Below are 26,362 nucleotides of genomic sequence, written 5' to 3' on the forward strand. Positions count from 1 at the left end.
CAAAATCATTCTTGATTACATGCTTTTAAAAGATATTTAATGAATTAGTTCCTTGTGAGTGTGATTTATAATATTGTGTAAACATATTTTGCCTCTAAAATCATACTTAGAAATATTTTGAGCCGTTTTGAGAGATTAAAGGTAAAATATAGTTTCACGTTAGATGGAGGACATGTTATCCCGGTTATCATATTTTAGTCACCTGTGTTACCCAATATATAAGGGCGATACCATTGTGTAACAGCGCTTCATACAAGTCGTAGGATAGAGGAGTGTGTAATTTGTAAGGTGTCAGGCAAATCCAACACCTTCCATGAAAACCCTGACATGATAAGCAAATCCAGTACTATGTCACATAGCTCCGAATAAATCGTGACATTAAATTAACCAAAGTAATACGAGTAACGAGTCAGCAAATGGAATACCACAGACTAACACAAGAATGCCTAAATGCATGTCATACCTTCCCACTGTGAGACAGACGCAGTTCCGAGGGGAGGAACGAGAACAGAACCGAGAGCAGAAGCGTGTTAAGCTAGAAGGCCCTACGATAAGGGACGGACTGGGCACCCACGTCGCTAGCTAACCACTAGGACAGCCCCAGCTGCAAGTTTTAGCATGAGACTTTCTCGCATCTCTGTTACGTCCGGACCACCCCCCAACCCATGTTAAAAGCTAGAGCCCTCCAGAAAAACATTATAGATCTTACGATAACACTAAAAGGGGCACTCGAGTCGCAAGTTTTTACGTGAGACTTTGTCGCGTCTCTGTTACGTTAGGACCACCCCCCAGCCCATGTTAAAAGATAGAGCCCTCCAGAAAAACAGTATAGATCTTACGATAACGCTAAAAGGACCACACCAGCTGCAAGTTTTAGCGTGAGACTTTTTCGCGTCTCTGTTACGTTGCAAAAACATTAAAAACATTGCCCCACCACGAAAAGTATAACGTTTCTCATTGGATCGACAGAATTTTTGTAGGTGGAGCTTAAGGTTAACATTGAAAACCTGATTGGTCAGATGAAAACACAGCCAGATAGTTTTTTTAAACCAACTTCGGTAAATTGTAGTAAGGATAAGTTAGGAAAGAGTTGCTTCCGAGATGGTGAGGTGAGTTTTTAGATATTGTACAACTTATATACTCTTGGAGTAGTGAGGGTGATGGGAGCTGTTGGGAGCTGTTGTGAGTGGAGCTGTTCGCCGGCCGCTGCCCCCCTGAAAGCTGCCTAAACACCGACAAGGTAATGAACGCACGCGATGCCGCATTTTTGAGCGCATAAGGCTTCACTCAGAACTGCAGAAGTCTCATCTGTTACACCGCCTTTTTGCGTAATACTAGTGTCGATCGTCAATTAAAGCTCATGGTGTTCACATTTGCCACTTGAAGTAACAATCTGAAACGCGATGATTTTTCTATTATATAGTTATTGAGAAGCCACATCAGCCACTGTAAGTTATTAAAGATAATTGAGAATCACTGTAGACCATTTTGATAGTTTTCTCTCTTGTGAAACTTAATTTAAACCTAGATTATAGATGTGATATGGCATAGGTCATCCTTCGATCCATTGTAGAACTTGGAAACGCACTCAGGGAATATTCGTTCACATTTTTGTTGAACGCAGTTGGTTTTTACCATCCTGTATTAAAACATTTCCTTTTATCAATAGTGCAATTTATAAACAATGTTTTGTGAGTAGAATAAAATTTCCAATGGTAAACTTAACTGCTTTTTCGACGTTATTTTACCAGCTAACTAAAAATAGGAAAGCCTTGAACCCCTTCCACTAAATTTAGTTAGTATTAAGATTCTTTTACATGGAGTGCAGTGGAACTGACGCTGAAATCTTTGAGTATTTGGTTATATCATCGCCAGTCTCACTGAACTCTTCTGAATTCTACATGTCATGTGTGGTCTGGCGTCTCCTTACCAGCGACAGGTCCCAGGTTCAAACTAGTGAATTACCTAAAACACACACTCAGAGCGTCGTTGCGCGAAAGTGGTAGGGAGATACGATATAGAACAAACAGACACCACGTAGAATGTTAGAAATTCCTTGTAAACAAAGAAATGTTAGTTAAGGAGAACGTCAATTGTAACGTCCGTAGTTCTTGTAGTATTGCAAACATTTGTGTATACGGCTTCCAGTGCTCGCTGGAGGAAAGGAGAAGGACAAGGACAAACAGTCTCCCCTGCTTTCCCTACTATACATAAACCTCAGTTTGAGGATGAACTGAGCCTCTGGTTGTTAATAGTTTTGCACTTTTTAGCAGTACCACACCCTTAGATGTTCAACTTGGTTTCAACTAATGAGTTGCACAGCCACTAGAATACAACATGCGATATTTCTTAGACAAAATATAATACAGTGCTATCAAACGTAACGATCGACCTGGCCCAGGCTGTGCAGCAATTGTTTTAAAACCTTTTCCTACCTGGACACTAAACTTCCCATATTCGATAAACTTGTGAACCACGATGTTTAAGGTGTTTTACATTCATTTGACTATGACAACGTTAAAAGAAATGTTCATAAAAGCGCTAAATAGGGGTTTGTGTAGCGAGCATTGACCGCATTTTGCTAGTTAGAAGGGAAAAAGCTTACTCACTAGAGAACTAATCTCCCAAAAGGAAAGGAGAAATAAAATGAAACCTCTCGTGTTGGGAGATCATGTGACTTTTATTTCAGTGATTACAAAATCGAGTGGAACGAACAATGAAGTTGGCACAACGGGCCCACTGTTGGAGTCAGTATGACGTTTCAGTACCTGGGACATGAAGTGATGCAGGGCCAATTTAAGTCACGAGTATACAGAACTGGCTCATCCGGTCTGCCGAGCGCTGTTGGCAAGCGGGGTGCACTCAGATCTTGTGAGCCAAACTGAGGAGATACTTGATTGAGAAGTAGAGGCTCCGGTCTCGTAAACTGACATACGGCAGGGAGAGCGGAGTGTTGACCACATGCCCCCTCCATATGCGCATTCAGTGACGCCTGTGGGTTCAGGATGACACGGCGGCCAGTCGGTACCGTTGGGTCTTCCAAGGCCTCTTCGGACGGAGTTTAAGGAGAGTATACAGAACTGGAAGTCGCGGCGCTCTTAAATCCTGCAATTCGTATGATTCTTGCTCACGAAGTTACTGTTGCAGTGTATTTGTTGAGCCCGATATGTCAATTGTGTATTTTCTGGTGAGAAGGAGCAGTGGAAAACAGTCTTCGCTTCATCACTTTACTGAAACTGGTGTTCCCCGGAATGGGAATTCCTGATTGGCGACCAATTGTAAGGCCTCGGAGTCGGATGCGAGTTTTGCAACGTTGAAATATTTTTTCTACGTTGTTGAACTAGATTCTGCAGTTAGGGTAATTCCGCGAAAGTGTGAACTTGAACCACGTAGAATGCGTTTATTGCAACGGAAAATAGTTGATCTTTTGCAATATTTCCTTCCTTGTTCTACTTGAAGTAGGTGACGAAGGCGAGGTCGTCTGGAGAGAATGATCGCGACATTTAACAGAATACATTAACATCTGGCTTTGAATGTGGCGTTTACCGCCGATTTTAGCATTTTACAAGTGTCTTAGCTAAGGGCAAGTAAATTTAGTAATGCAACGCGATTACTGTTATGAAATAACGTCTTCATCTGTTAATTTAGTTTTAGTGTAATCTATGTGTAACTGGAGATATCCGATATTAACTAGAAAAGTCTTCCCTAGATATGGAAAGAACTATGAAACTAACGTAACTTCACCCTCTGCAATGGTATTTCTCGATCTAAGAAATTTCTTTAAGTAATGGAAATTTCGAAATGACTTCGAATCGATTTTATGATGACTAAAAGCATCTTTATATCCCATTGACATGAGACTAGTATAATTTCCGTTTCGGAAGCCTGCTGATAATTAATCAGTTAATGAAGAACTGAATTTTTCCCCGTGTTTAATTTGTAAGCTAATCGCATTATGCGTTATGACATAATGATGAGAGTCGGGTAAGTGGGCTTTAGTTGCCTGGTGGATTGCTCATACTTTATTCATTACGAGAGGTGGGTTCGATTCCCTCATCCGGCTTGTATTGTAAACACACGCGAACAAATCTCCTTCGCCTCTAGTAATACCAAGTGAAGATCGTCAGGTTGCACCGTAGTTCAGATTCCGCATTAATAACATCATATCCCTTCGCTACCAACTGGAGCAGAGCCGATTTAAGTCGGGTCATACGAGAGGCAGAAGTCGCGCCAAACAGGAACTCCGTCACCAGTTACCTTAGTTAACGTCCTTGCGTTAGAAAGGCCATCTAACGGCACAGGACTCTTATTTTATTTGAAACTGACAAATTGAAAAATTTGGTGCTGGATCTCCTCTTTCGTGGTATCCGCTCGCACAGAACAATAGTGCGATCACATCGTTGCTTTCCCCAAGATTGCAAACTCCTCCCGGTCTCTACGAAATGCACAAATGTGTGTTTGAGTCCTGGTCCACCACAAAAATATTCACGATTTCGTTTCAAGCCCTAGCATATGCACACCGAACAACTAGTGACAAATAATTTTCATTTTTTATGACTCTTGACGTGTTGTCAAAAATAACGATAGATGACGTTATTTCTAGTGAAACATGCACACATGTAACTGCTGGTGAGCACACAATTCGCGGATAGAAGCCAACGGCGATATATGCCGGGTTCGATAACTCGTAAAGTAAAAATACTGTAACCTCATTTCAAATTCAGACATATCCCTGCTGGTGAAAAAATTCTATATCTAACATATGGTTTTGCTTACTTAACAATAGGATTACACGCTGGGTTCAAGTCTGCATCATAAAACTTTACATCATGGCACTTAGCTTAAAACACACGCAGACTTCATTACCTGGAATTACATTAAACATTTTAAGTGGTTAGCTAACAAAGAGATACGAGTAATAAGAGGATTCCAGGCAGAAAACAAACGTTTTCAAGTTCAGATCCAGCCGGTGTGGCCGGTGTGGCTGTGCGGTTCTAGGCGCATCAGTCTGGAACCGCGTGACCGCTACGGTTGCAGGTTCTAATCCTGCCTCGGGCATAAATGTGTGTGATGTCCTTAGGTTAGTTAGGTTTAAGTAGGGGACTGATGACCACAGATGTTAAGTCCCATAGTGCACAGAGCCATTTGAACCATTTTTTCAAGTTCAGATTTGGTAACTGATTCTGGTGAAAACTTCGATATTTCACGACTCCTTATGGCTAGTCATCAGTGTCGAACGTTGCTGTGATCTGGTCTCTGTCAACAACGATAGCATTGTTTAGTTATTTAGACTATAGGTGCTTGGTTTCTCCCGAGATCCAAAACAAAAATGTTCATCATGTCGTTAAAGGTTCAAAAATGTGCACAAATAATTGCTCAGTCATGAGTGCAGAGAAATTACTGGGGATACGATGCTCATTTTGAGGTTTCCATTGAGTTTTTGTCACTGTTAACGGTGTTGCTTTTAACTGATTTGTTCAACATCCAGTTTATGATCAACCATTCGTTTCAGGAATGACGTTTCACAGGTTTGGATATACGTTTCAAAAGCAAAAATAGTTCGAATTTTTATAGACCTTTAGGAGTCCAGATATTGTCTCAGAGTCTCTTGTTCATAAAAATGTTTAATTTTTCCTGTTGAAATGACCTATGTGACGGTGTTAGTTAACTCAAATTCTAATGAATATGGTAGTGATTTTGAAATGTCACGTACTGTTGTAAAATTGAGTTTACAAGCGTTAAGGACTGTCTCATCTGTAACGAAGTGTTTCTTAATGTTTGTAATATTATGGTGTTGGTTTACATCTGGACTGAACAGTGTTCTCTAGTGATCTCTTGTAGTATCCATTTTGTACAGTCAAACGATTGTTCTGCGAAGATATTAGAGGACTTGCAAGACAGCTACGTTGTGTGGGCTGCATCCATATCATGCACAACGCAATTCAAATCTTTCTGATACTTTGGGTATGATAGTAAATATTTATGCCATGTTTCTTGAGAAGCTTAATACGCTCTATGATGCATTTGTTGAGACTCATTGCCGCAATTTTTTTGTCATGGACTCTTTATGGTAGGTTTCTTCACCATGTCACACAAAAAATCTCGCCCACATCTAGGTTTGATTCTAGGTGGGCAGAGAGCTGAAAGTTGAGTCATCTGCTGCGCTTCTGAAAGAACTAACTATATGCAAACGAAGCAAAGTAGTTTTCCGAAAAACGTTTTCTTTGTAACATAAAAAATAAAACACCACATTTTTGGATTCGCATGTTTTTTCACTATACAACTGTTCTCAAACTATTGTTAAAAATATTTGATTATTTCAAATTGTAAATCCCACATCACAGCCAGATGATGTGGTGGTTATGTTATCGTTATCGATTATACTTATTACGACACTCCAAAGATGAGTAACTCTCAGCCTATTGTTGGAAGAATTTTCAGTGAATTAATAATGCGAATTTGGATTCTGAAATTGTCATATTTCGGAATCCTAAACTCTACATCAAAAAAATGTTAAAATTGTGTGAAATCTATGGGATTTATCTGCTAAGATCATCAGTCCCTGAGCTTACACAATACATAAACTAAATTATCCTAAGGACAAACACACACACCCATGCCCGAGGGAGGACTCGAACCTTCGCCGAGACCAGCCGCACAGTCCACGACTGCAGCGACTTAGACCACACGGCTAAACTCCACATCGTTGAAAGGTGAATAATGCAAGGTTAAAAGGTAAAGTAAGAGAAAGTAACGTAACGCAGCCTGGATTTGATCCCACCACTTCTCCTCTCTCTCTCTCTCTCTCTCTCTCTCTCTCTCTCTCTCTCTCTCTATATATATATATATATATATATATATATATATATATATATATATATATATGTTGTTGTTGTCTTCAGTCCTGAGACTGGTTTGATGCAGCTCTCCATGCTACTCTATCCTGTGCAAGCTGCTTCATCTCCCAGTACCTACTGCAACCTACATCCTTCTGAATCTGATATATATATATATATATATATATATATATATATATATATGATTTACAGCCCTTGTTTCTCATACATGTACAACTCACAGCACATCAGTAAATATTACAGAAGAGATGCGTTACATTAGTAGATTACATAGCTCCCGAGTATCTACATTGCAGTATTGGTTTTAAAGCTGAATAAACGTTTGAGGTCTCATTAGATCTCCATCTGAGTCTCTGACCGGCGTTCGTTTTGGTAAATAGACGCACTGACGTCTTTGGCGTCTTTGTTTTGAGTTTTTCGTCGTGTTTGTTTTAGGTTAGGGACGGGCACCTTTCTGTTACTGCAGAAACATTGCTTCCCTTGTTTTGCTTATCGAAAGTTCGTTCTTGTAGTTGCGCTTGTTTAGTTTTGGCCACTGGCAGCTGCACGTGCCTCGTCAAATTGGCCTCTGGATATTGTGTCTAACGAGCTGCCTACGCTTTCGTCGGTGTGACTTTCGGCGCTGCTGCCTTGACCGCTTCTGCTGTTGTTTTGAGTCGTTAGTTTCAGGTATCGTTCTCAGATTCTCTTTCTCTTTCAGCACGATCTGTTCTAAATTGGGTACACCTTCGTCCGCACTGCTTCCATCACACTTTCGACGCCGCTTGTTTCATTAGTGGAAGGGTGTGGTTTATTTGCTTCCGACTTAGAGGATAACGAAGGAAAAAAATGTAGCTTGTGGTTTTGGCTCCTGTTGTCCCACCATACTACAACTTGACCTTTCCGTATCCATCACTTAGTTCTCCGTAACGAGTTCAACTAACGTGTTTCCTGCCCTGCTCTCACGAACTTTTGAAAACGAAAATTCGCCTCAGCAATTCGTTCTTTGAAGGCCACTTTCATTACAGACGAGACATGTCCCTATCTCTCATCTGTAAGTAACATGCACCTCGTATCCACAAACAATTGACATCGAAATAAGTGTCCAAGTAATAGAAAAGCAACTGGAATCACTTAACAGAGGGAAGTCCACTGGACCTGACGGGATACCAATTCGATTCTACACAGAGTACCCAAAAGAACTTGCCCCCTTCTAACAGCAGTGTACCGCAAGTCTCTAGAGGAACGGAAGGATCCAAATGATTGGAAAAGAGCACAGGTAGTCCCAGTCTTCAAGAAGGGTCGTCGAGCATATGCGCAAAACTATAGACCTATATCTCTGACATCGATCTGTTGTAGAATTTTAGAACATGTTTTTCGCTCGCGTATCATGTCGTTTTTGGAAACCCAGAATCTACTCTGTAGGAATCAACATGGATTCCGGAAACAGCGATCTTGTGAGACCCAAACCGCTTTATTTGTTCATGAGAACCAGAAAATATTAGATACAGGCTCCCAGGTAGATGCTATTTTCCTTGACTTCCGGAAGGCGTTCGATACAGTTCCGCACTGTCGCCTGATAAACGAAGTAAGAGCCTACGGAATATCAGACTTGCTGTGTGGCTGGATTGAAGAGTTTTTAGCAAACAGAACACAGCATGTTGTTCTCAATGGAGAGACGTCTACAGACGTTGAAGTAACCTCTGGCGTGCCACAGGGGAGTGTTATGGGACCATTGCTTTTCACAATATATATATATATATATATAAGTGACCTAGTAGATAATGTCGGTAGACCCGTACGGCTTTTCACGGATGATGCTGTAGTATACAGAGAAGTTGCAGCATCAGAAAATTGTAGCGAAATGCAGAAAGATCTGCAGCGGATAGGCACTTGGTGCAGGGAGTGGCAACTGACCCTTAACATAGACAAATGTAATGTATTGCGAATACATAGAAAGAAGGATCCTTTATTGTGTGATTATATGATAGGGGAACAAACACTGGTAGTAGTTACTTCTGTATAAAATCTGGGAGTAAGCGTGCGGAACGATTTGAAGTGGAATGATCATATCAAATTAATTGTTGGTAAGGCAGGTGCCAGGTTGAGATTCATTGGGAGAGTCTTTAGACAATGTAGTCCATCAACAAAGGAGGTGGCTTACAAAACACTCGTTCGACCTATACTTGAGTATTGCTCATCAGTGTGGGATCCGTACGAGATCGGGTTGACGAAGGAGATAGAGAAGATTCAGAGGAGAGCGGCGCGTTCCGTCACAGGGTTATTTGGTAACCGTGATAGCGTCACGGAGATGTTTAGCAAACTCAAGTGGCAGACTCTGCAAGAGAGGCGCTCTGCATCGCGGTGCAGCTTGCTCGCCAGGTTTCGAGAGGGTGCATTTCTGGATGAGGTATCGAATATATTGCTTCCCCCTACTTATACCTCCCGAGGAGATCACGAATGTAAAATTAGAGAGATTCGAGCGCGCACGGAGGCTTTCTGGCAGTCGTTCTTCCCACGAACCATACGTGACTGGAACAGGAAAGGGTGGTAATGACAGTGGCACGTAAAGTGCCCTCCGCCACACCGTTGGGTGGCTTGCGGAGTATAAATTTAGATGAATGTAGATGTAAATGAACAATTAGATAAGAGGGAATATCTTGCCTGATATGCATTTCAGTCGATCTAATACCGTTTAAACAATACAATTTATGTTGACTTGGTCAACGTTCTTTACCGTACGTATTTGTTTCATTTCTCCATATTTGGTTAATACCTCTTTTAAATAACAGTTCTCATCTTCAGGAAGCAGCTGAAACACGCGTACAATTTTGATTTCATTAGCGGGTTGCAAAAGGTACGGATGAGTGGATGTAGCCAGCGTAACAGAATTAAAGGATAACTTTTCGAAACCCGAAATTGTCTTCCATTCCGACGCTAAAGTATGAAATTTAGCTCAGAGGTGCCTACGACCTTCCTCCGTGATGAGGCAAAAGCGTGACGTCGATGCTACGTCATCCTCGGGCTCGGTGACGCATCAAATAGCAAGGTGTCGACACCAGAATCCAGAGGTCAGAAGTTCATGTGACGTGTAAAGTTTGTTATGAAGTGACATTGGCACCAAATTTCACCAAAATTGTGCCCAACGCCACGGTGGACGTGCCACACGATAGGAAGGTCGTTACAGCCTCTCATACCCACATTTCATCCCTTCTGCTGACGCCTCTGCATTGGAGGTCAGAACCTCGAGATTCAGCGTTGATATGACGCGGTTTTCTTATGCTTGAGCGAGGGAATTTCAGACACACCATCGCTCAGACTCTAAACGAAAAGGCCTCAGAGGAAGGATGGCATAGAGCGCGTCGATGAATCCATCCTTTTCATTGCGACGTTGATTTCCACATATTTCGAGGTCGAAAACGTCAGTTCGCAGTGCCACTAGCAAAAGGACGACATTCTTGACAACCATTAACTGCTGACATCTCTTGGATAACTCACCACTTCTCGACGGTCAACACATGGCTGTAGCCCCACTGAACGTGATCTCCATAATTTGGAGTGCAGTGCGATCGCAAGTTTTGCTCTGGTGTATAGGTTGAATCATTCGACGAAATCTGAACGTGATCCGAAGAAGCATAGGTTCCATTAGCCTTTTCAGGGTGTAAGTAGGCTGTTTAGGTTTTTTTTATTGGTAACGCCGCCGCCACATAGCGCTCTGTATAAAAATCACTGGCTGTGCCGTGTGCAGTCTGTGGCTGGTTTGCATTGTTGTCTGCCATTGTAGTGTTGGGCAGCGGCAGCTGAATGCTAACAGCGCGTAGCGTTGCGCAGTTGGAGGCGAGCCGCCAGCAGTGGTGGACGTGGGTAGAGAGATGGCGGAATTTTGAAATTTGTAAGAATTGGTGTCACGAACTAATTTATATATTATGACTATTAAGGTAAATACATTGTCTGTTCTGTATTAAAATCTTTCATTTGCTAACTATGCCTGTCAGTAGTTAGTGCCTTCAGTAGTTTGAATATTTTATTTAGCTGGCAGTAGTGGTGCTCGCTGTATTGCAGTAGCTTGAGTAACGAAGATTTTTGTGAGGTAAGTGATTTGTGAAACGTATAGGTTAATGTTAGTCAGGGCCATTCTTTCGTAGGGATTTTTGAAAGTCAGATTGCGTTGCGCTAAAAATATTGTGTGTCAGTTTAAGCACAGTCTTGTATAATTTTTCTAAGGGGCGTTTCAAGGGCTTCTGTTTCACGCTTTCCTGTGGCGTAATAACAGAGGGCAGCATTGACACGAGCGAGAATAAAATGGCAAAATGTCCCTCTAAGAAGCCACCTTCCCCCCCCCCCCCCCCAACACCCCCACCCCCGTCACCAGTTCGACAATACCCTTCGTGGCACCCGTCTAAATTTGCTGAGTATTTTAAAATGTGTCTTTACAGAGAAAAACCGGTGAAATACTCCCAGGAACTTGCAGGCAGGCAACTGGCCTTGGAGGTGTGTCAAATGGTTGCCGATCTGGAGGCGCCTAAGGCTACTTTCCAGTATTCATCATTTTGATGTGCAGCTCCTTGTATTGGCCGTGTTTGCAGTTAAAAATATTTTGGATTTGAGGTCCGCCAGTTATGCAAAACACCGTTTTTCTTCAACACCCAAACATGTTTCGGCACCACTGTGCCATCATCAGTGGGTTTCCTTTTTATTTTGTACTTTACATTTGATGAATGTGAAATTTACAGATCCCTTTTATGTTGTAGCTTGTCATAGTTTTCCGTGGCACGGAATCAATTCATCAAATGTAAAGTACAAAATAAAAAGGAAACCCACTGATGATGGCACAGTGGTGCCGAAACATGTTTGGGTGTTGAAGAAAAACGGTGTTTTGCATAACTGGCGGACCTCAAATCCAAAAAAATGCTACTTTCCAGGTTTGCTCTGTAAAGGTAAATTTGTAAAATTCTTAATAAATGTGAGCCGGTGCCATTGATTGTTGTGCCGAGCAGGGGAGTCTTAGAGGGAACATTTGCCGTTTTATTCTTGTATGTGTCAATATCGAATCCCCCTCCGTCCTTCCCCTGTGTTCACGCCACAGGAGGGCATGAAGCAGGGGCACTGATAAAGCATAAGGAACCTCTGCTACGTTGAATCACGTTCAAATTTCGCCGAACTGTTTTGAAAAGTTCCTACTGGTTCCAGCCTGTAAACGAGAGCAAAAATTTTGTCATACTGAACTCCGAAGTTATTACGTTCAAGGAGGCTGCAGTCCCACAATGTCAATAAAGAAGGTCTGAAACGTCCTTCAGAGACGAGGTTTCTTAGTTCGTATATCATCTAACTCAGAACCAATCTCATTGAGGATAGCACGCTATTTGTCGGAATGATGGGAAATCACAACTGAGAAACCGTAATTGAAAGTGAATTTTGTTCAGTTTTCCACGTAAATCAGAGAATTTCTCCATAGAATCTAATCCCCTATCATTCAACATGTACATCGAAGAGTTATGTATACCTGTCATGCTCCTAGCAACTCATCTCTGTTTCCGATCGAGACCTATTGCCATGTTTACTACATAAGCACTGCGAACGAACCTATATAACTGATTTTACTAGCGTCTTTTATGCTATCTCCTTTACAGTACATTGTATTTTCGGAGGACTATTTCAAAAATATACGTCTTCCATCTATTTACGTATTTCAAAGATGCATTTCGCCAATGTCTATAGTAAGCTGTCATCCTGTCATATGTCACAGCCCATTAGCAATTGTATTCATAAAAATTACTATTATTTATGCACATCACACAGACCAATACGTCTGCCTGTTGCTCATCGCACTGCGAACTGCCGCTTCGACTGCAAAATGTGTGGGAATCAACATCCCAAAGAAATGGGTGCTTTCATTGACGCCATGTATGCCACTCGCTGAGACCTTTTCGTTTCGATCCTGAGCGGCGATGTGTCTGAAATGTTTCCTTTGGCCACCTGTAAGAAAACCGCTTGATTTGAACGCTAAACGTTGTGTTTCTGGCCTCCATGACAGAGGCGTCAAAAGAGAGGGTGAAATGAGGGTAAGAGCGGCTGTGACGCCCTTTCAATCGTGTGACACGTCCACAGCGGCGTTGCTGCGTTGGACAAAATTGTGGTGACATTTGACGCCAATGTCACAATGGGAGAAAACTTTCATAAGTCAGACGATACCCACAGTTCATGAAATGTTGAACATGAGCACAAACTCGCCTTTCTTTTTTTTCTGGTAAGTTGAAGTACAGCGTCACCGGTGGATCTCGGTCTTACTATCTTGGTGTAAAGGCACAATCGTTCTGTCCTACAATGATGTCATTCCAAGGACATCATTGCAGTGAATTTTGAAGGTGTGGCGGTGGCATGTCAAGTCCCATATCATCCACCGATGGTTAAAGTTCAAGGTGTCAGGCAATAAGTAAATAACTACATTGAACATTGTACGTTTTTTCTTTATTGTGATTCCATTCCCCTGCCCCTTATTGACTGCCAGCGGCACAATTCGTCGCTCTTCAGCCAAGTGATAAAGTTAGTAAAAAGAGGAAAACGAGACATATAAAAGGCGATAAAGGGGGACAAGAGAACATAGTAAAGGGAGACTTTGGGGGTTAAAATATATACATACATGGAGAGTGTCATGTGGGACAGTTAAAAAAAGGTACACATGAAGTTAAAAAATACAGTTGGTGATGTGCATAGCACGCATGAGCTAAATGTTGGCTGCATAATTGAGACACTCCAGAATGACGACACTTGAAAACCATTGTACAGGCCGGGGCATACACAACAAAGAGTAAAACCTGCCGGGAGGGACCTGCCGAGGGGGGGGGGGGGGGAGGCCTAAGAGGAGAGAAAAAGAGGGGAGTGGAATGGGTAGTGGGGAGGGGGGCTGGAGGGGATGGGATGAGAAGAAAGGGGTGGTCAGGGGTGCACCAAGGAGCAGGAGATGGGTGGGGTGGGTTATGGAGAGGGAAGGCAAGACAGTAGAGAGTGCAAAAACACTGAAGAGGTGCACTGGAAAGGGAGGAGGCGAGGAGGGAGGAAAAGACCAATCAGGGAAAGGGAAGAGGAGGCAAGTGGGAGCCCTGAGGAGTGGACGTGGGGGGGAAGGTGGTGTTAGAGTTGATAGTAAAGGTAGATTTTAGGGTGAAGCTCATCATCCAGGATGGTTATGTGCTGGAAGTTGCATTGAAAAAGTGGGTGGGGAGTGTGGAGATGGAGAGAGGGTATGGCACCACGGTAAAGGCGTGGCTAGGGGTAGAGAGAATAGAAGACACTAAGGGGTGGAGGAGGATCGAGTCTGCCAGCGATGTACAGGTTGCGGATGTGTTCAAGGAAAAGGAGAGGATGTGGGAAGGGGATGATGTTGTAGAGGATCTGCATTTGAGATGGGAGGTGAATATGGAAGGTGGGACGGAGTGCATGATGTTCAAATATTTGGTGGGCTTTATAAAATCTGGAAGGGGCAGAAATCCAGGCGACACTGGCATAACAAAGGATGGGACAGATCAAGGGTTTGTAGGTGTGAAGGGTGGTGGAAGGATGCAAACACCACGTCCAACCGGACAGTAGTTTCAGGAGGCAGAGACTATTGAGGGCTTTGTGTTGGATCATAAGGAGATGGGGAGTGCAGTTGAGGTGAAGGTCGAGGGTGAGGCCAAGGTATTTCAAGGTAGGAGTGAGGTGGATAGGACAACTATAAAAGGTAAGGTAAAAATCGTGTAGCCAGAAGGAGTGATTTGTACAACCTATGATGATTGCCTGGGTCTTGGAAGGGTTGATGCGAAGGAGCCACTGGTTGCACCAGGCGGTCGAGGTGGGTTTGATGGGTACGTTAGGACTGTTGAAGGGTAGTATAAAGGGTAAGGAAGGCGGTGTCATCAGCAAATTGGAGGAGGTGAACAGGTGGGGGAAAGTTTGGACGTAACTGCAGTATACAGGAGATAGAGGAGAGGGGAAAGAATGGAGCCTTGAGGCACACCGACAGTGGGATAGAAAGTACAGGAGTTGGCATTGTGGATAGTTACATACAAGGGACCCAGGAGAGGAAGGTAGCAACGAGATGAACGAAATTTATGGGAACAGTGTAGGTCTGGAATTTAAAGCGGAGCCTGGGATGCCAAATACGGTCGTCGGCGTTCTAGAGGTCGAGAGAAACAAAGAAAGCGGAGCGACGGGAATTAAGTCGGAGGGAATGAAGAATGGTAAAGTTAGGGAGCTGGTTGTCAGCTGAGAAGGGGGGCCAGAAGCCAAACTGGGTAAGGAGAAGGAGGTGATTCTGGTTAGGGTGGTGATGAATACGGTGGGAGAGGATGGACTTGAAGACCTTGCTGAACATGGAGGTGAGGCAGATGGGACGATAGGGAGTGGTGTCAGAGGGGCGTTTGTTGGGTTTAGGGAACAGCAACACGCGGGAAAGTTTCCACATGTCACGGTAAAGACCGGTGGAGCATTGTGTTGCCACAGGACACTCTGTGGATTATTCTGCCACAAAAATCTTGGCCCAGGCGACGTCCTTTTGCGAATCAGTCGTTAAAAAATATGTGGAAATACGTCTCGCACAAGAGCTTACAAATCGTGACAGAAGGAACAGTATTTGCAGAGGGCGCGGATTTCGATAGGGAATGCTCCTGTGATGGCCGCCAATGCACATGCGTCTCTGCGCCAATTTTTTGCTACAGAGCAGACACCATGAACTAGCAGTCTCTAGTGGCGGACACACATTTGAGATGGATTGACGGTTGCCATCCGAAATATTGTGTCAAGAAGTCAACATGATTCGGCTGCAATCCCGAAGCCTCATAGAATATTCACCATGCTTCGAAAACTTCAAGAATCACATAATTAACCCACTTTACACGACACATAAACTTCTGAGCGCCAACTTTATTTTCGCAAGTGCCTACACCTTGCTGTCTGAAGCGTAGTCGTACCCGAAGATGACTGTTCATGGCGCCACGCTTTTGCACCATCATAGAGGAAGGTTGTGGGCACCTTCGGACCAAATTTCAAACTTAGGACTCGGAATGGGACACAATTACGGGGTTTCGAATAAGTGATCCTGTAAGAGTGTTGCACAGCTATATAACGCCCAAGCTGCATGAGATCCCAAGCGGACTTACTATATCACGACACCAAATGCGAATTACATGCCGCTGGCAGCATTTTCGACGCACTACCGCTCGCTCGCGTTATTGTGGTTGTTTTCTAGATAGCAATGACACTGATTTCACAACTTAATTTTAATTCATCATAATCAAGAGAAGTTGTACGAAATATTTATAAATTATATAAAAACATTCCTTGTGAATCAGCGTCTCTATTAGTTAAAACCGGATCTGAATCAGTACAGTAGTTCGTGAGATTCGCCTGCATATGCAGACAGGCACGAGCAAGCGACTTCAGTGTATATGTATGGAGGTAAGTACTGCTCTTGCAATCGATCCTTTCACCGTGCTGGCAGAACTCGTCGACCGAAGAGTGAAGCAGCGGGTGCCGATTGGATCCAATATCGGACCACCGTGACATCGGCAGTCCGACGTTCCTCGCAATTAACGGAATCGGCTATCGAGACTCACGCAGCCGATTTCACTCTACCCTTGCTTGCCCTCTTGGCGCCCTTATACATCGCGTTACAGTGTGTCTCATTGTTTTACAGTGCATTCACGAGGAGGAATTTTTATGAGTATCCCGAATCACTGCACTTCAGCATCTGGAAATTTCTTTATGCTAAGTCTCGACTTAATTCATCATCTAAAACTGCATTCTTTATCACCGCGTACTCTGTATAGCACTATATCCAAAGTTTTCTGCTGCTTTATTTTCACTATTCTCTCTTCACACACCTTATCAGCACCATTGTGTTTTACCTTAAGACGTTATATCAACACTAAAACAGCACAAAAGAACTGCATAATGTTCTTGGACACAGTACCTACATATACAAAAAAAGGGTTCAAATGGCTCTGAGCACAATGAGATTTAACATCTGAGGTCAGCAGTCCCATAGACTTAGAACTACTTAAACCTAACTAACCGAAAGACGTCACACACATCCATGCTCAAGGCAGGATTCGAATCTGCGATCGTAGCAGCTGCGCGGTATCGGACTGAAGCGCCTAGAACCGCTCGGTCACAGCGGCCGGCATCTACATATACAAAAATGATAAATGCGTCAATGAGTGTCCCAGGGCGACTTTTCCTTCTCAATATTTAAAAGTTTTTGATTGTGAATGCTACTTATAGTTTTACTAGAAGTTTTGTTATACAGTGAAAGCATTTCTGTGAGTCATCATGTTCCCTGGATTTTACAAAACAAATAACGCTCTTATTTTCTCCTATATAACTTAATAGTTACACAAGCGGTAAAAGCTCTCATCAATTGGCGACTAATCGATAGTACACTACGACTCAACTGCCTGATTAGATAATTAAGGCTGAGAAAACAGAGAAATGTCCCAGATCACAAGAAAAAGTTGACGAAGTATTTACAATGCAATAAATTTCTTTGAGCCAAAGATACCACTTGGATCTATCATAAATTAGTGTATAAATAGACGCTCTTACTAACTGCCTAATTATGTACCATCTTAAATCAAACCATATCGTTACTTCAAGGAGGCTTTGTGTACATGATTTTAATGTTTCCTATCACAACAATATCTTCTTTGTGGGCCCTTTCATTCTTAATAAATGATAGCGTCCATCTACGAATCAGATGTCTTCTTTTAAATTTTGGTGAATTTGGTTTAAAACAACTACTACCAAATATGAGATCCTGACAGTAACAGGACTAATTTTCTGTCACCTACAAAATAGGGATGCTAATGATGATAGACATTAGGGACAAACTGTTTTTATAAATGACATGGATTCTTTTATGCAAATTGTCTTACATTAATAGATTCATATTACGTGCCTATATTAGACTGCTTCACGTCTCTGGTTTTTCTTCACTTTCAATATATGTATTATCCTTTACGATCAATTTACAACTGCACTAAAATTATCTTTATATTGTCTATCAGGTAATCATTGAAGCTACCCGAGGGAACGGATTTCTCGGAGACATAGCCGTGGATGACGTTGCTCTTAGAAAAGGGGACGACTGCCTCGTCGTACCAGATCAACCCATAACAGCAGCTATACGCCAAGGTATGAAGTTCTTTTACTTTGGAAACCGTAAAATTAAAAACTTTTCATAATAGTGAATTGTTTTAATCTGACCACGAAGTCTACTGAACTACATAGCGAGATACCTCTTGACACTTTCCAAAGAAGATCATTTACATGTGCGTATATTAAATATGATAACCTATAACAGATGTGAAAAAAATTCAACAATGACGCAGATCCTAGCTCTGTGTTTTTTTATAGAGACGTTTGTTTTCGTAGTTTCTAAAACATTATCGATGGTTTGTAAGGCCCTCAGTTACTCTGACTTTTTATGCTGTGTGTGGTTACCATCTTGCTCGGAAACACAGGCTGATTCAGTATAAGACCGTAGAAATTAATCTTAAAGTAACAAATGCTTCTCTGACGCAGAAAGCATTAGTTCCCTGAACTAATATTGGCGTAAACATACTTTCGGTATTCGGTCTTTTCTTTTACTCTCAGTTCATCTTCTTAAATGCTACATTGCAGCGTACGTATTATTTACATTACTGTACTCATAGTCGTATTATTGTACACATTTATTAACAGTTGGGAATTACTGTTAAGTCACTCTCAATACCGAAATATCTATGTAGCGTCTCTTCTCTTACAACAGCTGTTCTAAATGACCACCAGTAACCTCAAAACACAGTTAAGATCAGCAAGCGATAATGTCCCACATTTGTGGAAACGTTTCTTAGCAACAAATTTCACATCTGTTTCCATTGTGGCCCACGCAAACTACTGATTTTAGCTATTTCCACATGAGATAATGGAGAGGACTGAGTGCGAGAGACATTGCAGTCGTCTTCTTCCATTTCAGTAACCACACCCGCAGCTTCTCAAATGAAACAGTTAAAACAGCCCAATTACACACTTGATTACAGGCCAAACACAGTCATTTGCAGGGATCTGTGGTTGATGGTGGACCTCAGTTATGTATTAGGAGCTTTCACTTCCCACCTTCGACTGGTGCTAATCGTCACAGCAGAATCAGGAACTAACGCTTCGTCATTAGTAACAGAAAGATGTATAGGAAATATGAACGAGTAGCCTACTGCTGCCAAAACTTTCAGCACTGATGGGGTCGTGGTCGTCATCGTCGTCGGGTGCAATTTGATTCCGAGAATGCACAACTCCTTCCTGCATAAAATGATCATTTCAGCTCAGCTTTTGGATGTATTTACGGTAGCTGAAAAGACCAATCCTGCATAAAACATGCGTCCTCACAAATCGCACTGAATTCTTAGAGGACGGAGGAGTTGTGACTGACGGAGCTTTCTTGCTCGTCACTTGGCCTGTTCATGTCTGTAGCTTTCTCTTTCAAAGACGTTGATAGCGGTGGATGTACTGTTCCTCCACAGCAAGCGGTCCACAGCATATTCATCCCACATATGCTTATACCAATCGCCTTCATGATGTGTTTTATCTGGTCCTTAGAACGCTCCAGAGGGGCTTCATGAGGTCTACTGCCAGAGCAGAGTTCAGCATAAAGCCTTGTATCACTCATACGATGAACATGGCCTAATCACAGTCGATGATCGATGATGGTTGCCTTAGTGATGTTTAGATGCGCTTTTTCGAGAACTTCAGAGTAGGTCACATGGTCATCCAACTTAATGTTCAAGATGTACCTTTTTTTGTTGGTGGGAACTCTCAAGTTTTTTGATATCACAGCCATAGATTGTCCAAGTTTCGCAACCATACTGCCACGTAGAAATGACAGCAGCTCTGTACACCAAGAGGTTGTTATGCAGCTTTAGGTCTTTATTCATGAAGATAGTGTCTTAAGCATACGAATACTACATGGACTGCCCCAATTCTTTTATCAGCATTTCGTTCGCAGATAAACCGTCTACACAAGATGCTCCAAAGATATGGAAAGTCGTGATAAGAAAGCGTTAAAGTATGTGTTATCTCGCTATGAGTGATAATAAAATAAAATAAAATACCACAAGGTAAGGTGGCATAGACGCTTCCATTGTGGTCAGCTAAGCATGAATGACGAAGAACGAAGCGGCCGACAACCTGTCTGTGAAGAACCCGGCTCACGAGGCCCTGATACTTGAAAACGTACGAGGCGACAATGGCAAAAGTGAAAAATCAGTCGTGGATCAGTTTTCAACATATTGAATGATGTTTTGAACATGCCAAACGCCGCTGCCCTCTATATTTCGCGACAGCTCGTACCCAGAATTGTAATACCACAGCAGGCTACCATAGCCTGTCACAAACAAGCTGAGACTATTGTAGTTTTTCTAGAAGCTTTGGTGAGTTAAGCTCGTAACACCGTTACTTTTACAGTAAGCTTGTTGCAGACCTATTGGGCGTTGCCTCATTTTGATCGCTATGTTTGCATATGCGATTACTAAGGATATATAAATCAGTAAGGATATATAAATCAGGCAAGGGTAGATAAATGGCTGCATAACCTACTGAACACTCCTCTTATACGTTGTTAACCTCCTTTCCTTTACTTAAAAATAAACAGCATTTATAGGAAAAATTAAATTTTCAATGATTAATTCAGGTTTCATTTGAACATTGTTGATTTGTAACGTGAGCGCAGGGATGATGTAGTACAAATAAAAGACAATACAAATTTGTCATGTTGCTCTAGAAAACGCAATTTCGTCAAAAAAGGTAAAATTTAAAAAAAATACAAAACCAAAACCTACCAAACATCTACTCAATATTTCGTCGAACTTGTATAAAACATGTTTGTGTTATTCATAAACAACTTTCCTACCTATCAGGAAAAACAGGAAAATTTTGCATTCGATCATGATGAAAAACATTTTCTTGAGTTCAAAAAACAAAAATAATAATATGGATTTTTCTGTGTTTGTGAATATAAACTGTACTTGCAACAAAAGTAATTGCTTTAGTTGCATAAAAGCACAGAAGTTTCGCGATCAACCAGTTTTTGGCAGTTTACATTTTTTAAGGATATGCAATGGACTAACACTAAAAGAAGTGCGTTCTAATTATGTGCAAAACAAAAGAACAAGCAAAAGGCATAGAAAAGTAATCGGATCCCAATTTCTCTCTCATGTATTCATTTGCGTTTCCTTCCGTACTAGCGCTTACCAGTAGTGTCGGTAGTCTTTCCAATTACTATGTTATTTGAGTCTTGTACCAAGACGACCGAACCATAATTTTGGTAGAGTGGAGCTCTATTCGTACCAACTCAGGGAACACGCCGGACTGAGGCAGCAGCGAAAACACTGCAACTGCGTCATGTCAGTCTTCTTTAGGCGCCTAATGAATATAGATCTGTGCTGTGTATATCATCATGACCACTAGATACAGGAGTAAAGAAAATAGCGGAAACACGTAGATTCACCACCACCGAAAAATTCAGAGAGCCATCCATCATCGGGCAAATGACGTGGAGTGTTTATAAGGATTGCCGAAGTGTGATGCTAGTAGTAAGAACACGCAGTCACAGGAGCGTGCTACCAAAATATGACGAGGTTACACAAGACTGTAGAACGATGATATTTTGAAATAAATCATTACCGTTTTTGCTGACAGCTATAAAAGGCTGTTCAATCTCTGTATTTTTTTGATACGCTCTTCACTGAATCTGTACCAATGTACTATGTTCTGTGCATGATACTGACGTAGCTCTCTTCAATATTCAACTACCGCTACATTGTATTTGAACTAAACTCAACTGGGTTATTGTCTCTTTAGAGCTGGTTTGAACGCCAATAGCACATCGTTACCACTGCGCTCACGTCCATCGAGTCGACAACAACATACACTGATAAACGAATTTCTCTGGTGCTGCGCTGCCTCACACTTTCTACATAAAAACACCAGTATTAACACATATTGAAGCCTGATAATAAATGGTTAATGTAGAATAACAGTAATAATAGTAATATATTGTAAAATGCAGTTAATGCAAATATACATTATTTACTAATTAGTGTCAAATTTAATGCATTAACGTGTGTATGAATATGTGTAGGTTTGTTATTATTTCGTACTATCTGAGATCAGTTTAAGTTAATGCGAGCCAAATTTGAGACACCAAGCATTAACGTTACTACTTCACCTCTAACGCAAATCAATGAAGGAAAATATAAAAACTATGTTCAGACTTCCTCACTGCAAACATTAATTTAACTGAACATACATATACGAAAGTTGTAAACTACTAGTCTACAATAGAAGCTATAGTGCCTGTGTATTCTAGTAAGGTAGGATTAGCAACTGTTAATTTGAGTCTATTTTCAAAGTTTTGCACTGCAAGATAAATTTCATTTGTTATTTCATTACTTGTGACACATGAAAATTACCAGATTCAAATACACTCCTGGAAATTGAAATAAGAACACCGTGAATTCATTGTCCCAGGAAGGGGAAACTTTATTGACACATTCCTGGGGTCACATACATCACATGATCACACTGACAGAACCACAGGCACATAGACGCAGGCAACAGAGCTTGCACAATGTCGGCACTAGTACAGTGTACTAGTACAGTGTACTAGTACTAGTACAGTGTATATCCACCTTTCGCAGCAATGCAGGCTGCTATTCTCCCATGGAGACGATCGTAGAGATGCTGGATGTAGTCCTGTGGAACGGCTTGCCATGCCATTTCCACCTGGCGTCTCAGTTGGACCAGCGTTCGTGCTGGACGTGCAGACCGCGTGAGACGACGCTTCATCCAGTCCCAAACATGCTCAATGGGGGACAGATCCGGAGATCTTGCTGGCCAGGGTAGTTGACTTACACATTCTAGAGCATGTTGGGTGGCACGGGATACATGCGGACGTGCATTGTCCTGTTGGAACAGCAAGTTCCCTTGCAGGTCTAGGAATGGTAGAACGATGGGTTCGATGACGGTTTGGATGTACCGTGCACTATTCAGTGTCCCCTCGACGATCACCAGAGGTGTACGGCCAGTGTAGGAGATCGCTCCCCACACCATGATGCCGGGTCTTGGCCCTGTGTGCCTCGGTCGTACGCAGTCCTGATTGTGGCGCTCACCTGCACGGCGCCAAACACGCATATGACCATCATTGGCACCAAGGCAGAAGCGACTCTCATCGCTGAAGACGACACGTCTCCATTCGTCCCTCCATTCACGCCTGTCGCGACACCACTAGAGGCGGGCTGCACGATGTTGGGGCGTGAGCGGAAGACCACCTAACGGTGTGCGGGACCGTAGCCCAGCTTCATGGAGACCGTTGCGAATGGTCTTCGCCGATACCCCAGGAGCAACAGTGTCCCTAATTTGCTGGGAAGTGGCGGTGCGGTCCCCTACGGCACTGCGTAGGATCCTACGGTCTTGGCGTGCATCCGTGCGTCGCTGCGGTCCGGTCCCAGGTCGACGGGCACGTGCACCTTCCGCCGACCACTGACGACAACATCGATGTACTGTGGAGACCTCACGCCCCACGTGTTGAGCAATTCGGCGGTACGTCCACCCGGCCTCCCGCATGCCCACTATACGCCCTCGCTCAAAATCCGTCAACTGCACATACGGTTCACGTCCACGCTGTCGCGGCATGGTACCAGTGTTAAAGACTGCGATGGAGCTCCGTATGCCACGGCAAACTGGCTGACACTGACGGCGGCGGTGCACAAATGCTGCGCAGCTAGCGCCATTCGACGTTCAACACCGCGGTTCCTGGTGTGTCCGCTGTGCAGTGCGTGTGATCATTGCTTGTACAGCCCTCTCGCAGTGTCCGGAGCAAGTATGGTGGGTCTGACACACCGGTGTCAATGTGTTCTTTTTTCCATTTCCAGGAGTGTAATTAGTTCGTCTAAAGAGATTTAATGAAGATCGCGACGTTCGGAGTCATCCTAAATATGATACCGTTATTGTTTTCTGGTTGCCGTCAAATTTGTGTTTTTGAGATTTTCCCACCACTGACTGTAGACAGTTGACTTGCAGTGGATGACTACGATTTCTCCAGTCTGTCCATCATTGATGACCTGCATTATCTTGTCTGATAATGGCGATGTCTCCAGTTCAGATTTACAAAAATAAGCTAACGTTGTCACAACTCAAAACTTCGCTCTAGACGACACTTCGATGTAAATTAATCGTCTTCAATAAGACAGAGAAAACTTCAGGATGTATTTAGATGACGCATCTTCGAGAAAACAGAAATTCTGGTGGCAATAATGAACACACGTCCTACTATATCTATTTGAACACATTTATTCGAAGATTCGCTTCTTTTCAAATGCAAAACGCACATTATTCCCTCACAAATAATGAAACAGCTCTATATTTTCGGTCGCATACGAAAATTCATGCAGTAGTCACTAATTCAGATGAACAGGTCGTTCATTCTAAATAGTTCATCTCCACGACACCGTCTACGTACTTGTTCCACTTTACTGACAAATATAAGTAATTTTGGGTGCTCTTACTTTTATAATTTTATGTCCCACCTTCCGCCAACAAGTCTTGAACAAGTGTGCAAGCAATTCAGAATCTTGTTCAACCCAACGTAGTTATCGTCCACCATTAAACAAATCTCGATCACTTCGGTTGTTCTCTTCTTCATACACGTAATGATAGACTAAAAGCATGGCAACACGTTCTACGACGACGCTATTACTCAGTCTCCGACAACACTGTTTGTTACACTGACAAATTTCCTTAAACATTGTCACCTCATCCCATCCCATTTCCATATTTCCTCCCATATTCTTCTCGACACGTTACAGTCTAAAAATTGCTACAAAATATTTTTCCCTTCCCATTACACAACCTGATCCTCCACAAATGAATTTCAATCATCTCATTCCATCTTTCCATATACGATTGCCTTCCTTCTCCATAATCTCGATTACAAAATGTTGTTGTTGTTGTCTTCAGACCTGAGACCTGTTTGATGCAGCTCTCCATGCTACTCTGTCCTGTGCAAGCTTCTTATTCTCCCAGTACTTATTGCAACCTACATCCTTCTGAATCTGCTTAGTGTATTCATCTCTTGGTCTCCCTCTACGATTTTTACCCTCCACGCTGCCCTCCAATGCTAAATTTGTGATCCCTTGATGCCTCAGAACATGTCCTACCAACCGGTCCCTTCTTCTTGTCAAGTTGTGCCACAAACTGCGCTTCTCCCCAATCCTATTCAATACCTCCTCATTAGTTATGTGATCTACCCACCTAATCTTCAGTATTCTTCTGTAACACCACATTTCGAAAGCTTCTATTCTCTTCTTGTCCAAACTAGTTATTGTCCATGTTTCACTTCCATACATGGCTACTTTCAGAAACGACTTCCTGACACTTAAATCTATACTCGATGTTAACAAATTTCTTTCCTTCGGAATCGCTTTCCTTGCCATTGTCAGTCTATTCGATTACATGCATTCAGTACAGTAACAGCACACACAATTACAATAAAAGGAATATATTTACAAATGAAGCTTCATATATTTGGATAAATTCATTCGTATTTTACATTTGTCTTAAAAAACAGTAAATCAATATGCAATAACTTTACATTGAACATAGACTGTTAACAACACAGAGACTAGTGTCGAATTAACATACAGATACTGCACTTACGGAAGAAAATCGCAACACCAAGAAGCAGTTGTATGAGATAAATGAATGTTGGTAGGCGTGTTTCTGCACCTGAAAGATGACGTCCATTCAGATTTTACGCCAGTCGCAGAGCGGAGTTAGTGGCGCCAGTATTACGATGCAAATGAGGTTTGCTTTAAATACATGCTGTAACCTCGTGAGCGTAGATAGGTTGTGGTGAGTTGATGTTAGGCGAGAGTACCTTTAAGGCGAGAAAGACTCCACTATCAGCCACTCACTGAGTTTCAACGAGGTAGTATAATAGAGCTACTAAAAGCTGCATATTCCTACTACGAAACTGCAGAAAGACTTTGCAGGAAGGTAGCCACAGCACATGATTTCTGGAAGCGGTGGTAATGAGAATGTAGGGTCTCAAGAAGACCGGGCTCCGGACGGCCACGTGGTATCTCCGAGATGGAGGACCAACATATTTGGTGTATGGCTCTGGAGCATTATACTGCATCTGCAGGTGCAATTTGAGCAGCAGTTGATACCAAAGTGACACAATGACATGTTACAAATCGATTACTTCAAGAACAGCGCCGATCCTGAAGCCTTATAGTGTGCATTCACTGACCCAAATCACGGCCATCTGTGACTTCAGTGGCGTTAAGCGAGAGGTCATTAGGGGGCAAGGAGGAGATCCGTTACTTTCTTCTGACGAAAGCAGGTTCTGCCTCGGTACCAGTGATGGTCCTGTGTTTCTTGGAAGGAGGCCATTTGAGGGCCTGTATCCAACCTGTCTGTGTCCAAGACACACTGAACCTACTCCTGGAGTTATGGCC

At 42.5% G+C, this 26,362-nt stretch overlaps 1 protein-coding gene across 2 annotated transcripts in view; it reads left to right on the top strand.

The window, feature by feature from the left end:
• LOC126298405 (MAM domain-containing glycosylphosphatidylinositol anchor protein 1-like) overlaps positions 1–26,362 on the top strand; it is a 1,040,893-nt gene that overhangs the window by 738,164 nt on the left and 276,367 nt on the right. For both annotated transcript variants that reach the window (XM_049989722.1, XM_049989721.1), the window contains exon 7: positions 17,879–18,005. In XM_049989722.1, the coding sequence (XP_049845679.1) occupies positions 17,879–18,005 (127 nt within the window). The remainder of the gene's footprint in view (positions 1–17,878; positions 18,006–26,362) is intronic.

Source organism: Schistocerca gregaria, chromosome X (assembly GCF_023897955.1).
Source record: "Schistocerca gregaria isolate iqSchGreg1 chromosome X, iqSchGreg1.2, whole genome shotgun sequence".
In the NCBI taxonomy this organism is placed as follows: Eukaryota; Metazoa; Arthropoda; class Insecta; order Orthoptera; family Acrididae; genus Schistocerca; species Schistocerca gregaria.